This window comes from Lipotes vexillifer, unplaced genomic scaffold, assembly GCF_000442215.2.
Source record: "Lipotes vexillifer unplaced genomic scaffold, Lipotes_vexillifer_v1.1 scaffold860, whole genome shotgun sequence".
Classification (NCBI taxonomy): Eukaryota; Metazoa; Chordata; class Mammalia; order Artiodactyla; family Lipotidae; genus Lipotes; species Lipotes vexillifer.
In genome coordinates this window covers 358083-359000 of record NW_006789568.1, presented here as the reverse complement: position 1 = coordinate 359000, position 918 = coordinate 358083, and the positions used below count along the sequence as shown (strand labels likewise).

At 64.1% G+C, this 918-nt stretch overlaps 1 protein-coding gene across 1 annotated transcript in view; it reads right to left on the bottom strand.

Annotated features, from left to right (window-relative positions):
* The window catches only part of SPATA3 (spermatogenesis associated 3), a 4180-nt gene extending 3861 nt beyond the window's left edge, over positions 1-319 (bottom strand). Inside the window, exon 1 of the mRNA XM_007462773.1 lies at positions 43-319. Coding sequence (XP_007462835.1) covers positions 43-319 — 277 coding nt within the window. The remainder of the gene's footprint in view (positions 1-42) is intronic.
* Positions 320-918: the final 599 nt, after the last annotated feature.

The window sequence follows — 918 nt, the reverse complement described above, 5'->3', positions numbered from 1 at the left end:
CAGCAGGAAGGCTAGAACCACTCGAGCAGGCAGGCTGCCCACCTGTTTTGCTGGATCGAGGGGATGCTTTTGTGTCAGTGTCCGGAGCCACGACGCCCCGAGCCGAGCGGCTGACTTCGGGAGCTGGGAGAGCCTGGGGCACGGGCTGCGGGGGGATGGATTCACTGCTGGGCTGTGAGGTGACTCCAGACAGGGGCGGCTGCGGGGTGGGCGGGGGGCTGGGCGGCGGCGCGCTGGATCCGGTGCATTCGGAGCTGGCGCGCCGGGAGGCTGAGCCTCGGCGCCTGGCCTCTGACTTCTGCACCTTGCCCTTTTTCATGGTGGGTCCTCCTCACCTAAACGTGCACCTACGTGGATCTGCCTAATCTCCTGACTCCCTCCCCGAGGGGCCGTGTGCCCCTGCCCTGCGGGGAGGCTCTGGCGTCCGTCTGAGCCCAGGGCCCACAGGGAAGGGTCATCCACACCCCTCCTGTGGGGTCACAAAAGCCAGGGTGGCTCCCACGGCAGGGTGCTGGGGACAGTCTTCTCTGCCGACACCAGCCTGCTGGCCTCCCTCCTCCTCGGCTCCTGCCGCGCCCCTCACGGACCTGGGCACCTGGTGAACGCTGGCCTCGGGGCCCGTGGAAACTTGGACGCCCACGATTCTGTCCCCCGAGCGCCTCCTTCAGGCACCTGCTTGCTGGTGTGTTCCTGGGTCCCTGCGTGCTGTTCCTCTTTAAGACACCCTGGCTGTGATGCTCGCTCTGTCACTGGTTGTCACGTACCTACCTCCCCCAAAGCAAACTAACGGACAAACAAACACCTTCACCATGCATTTTGTGAGTTTTAGGTAACTAAAGATTTGGGGGTCCGTGGAAGGCCCGCAGCCTTCTGCTGTGTCAGTTGTACCCACCCCCCCCAGATTATCCTATACAGAGC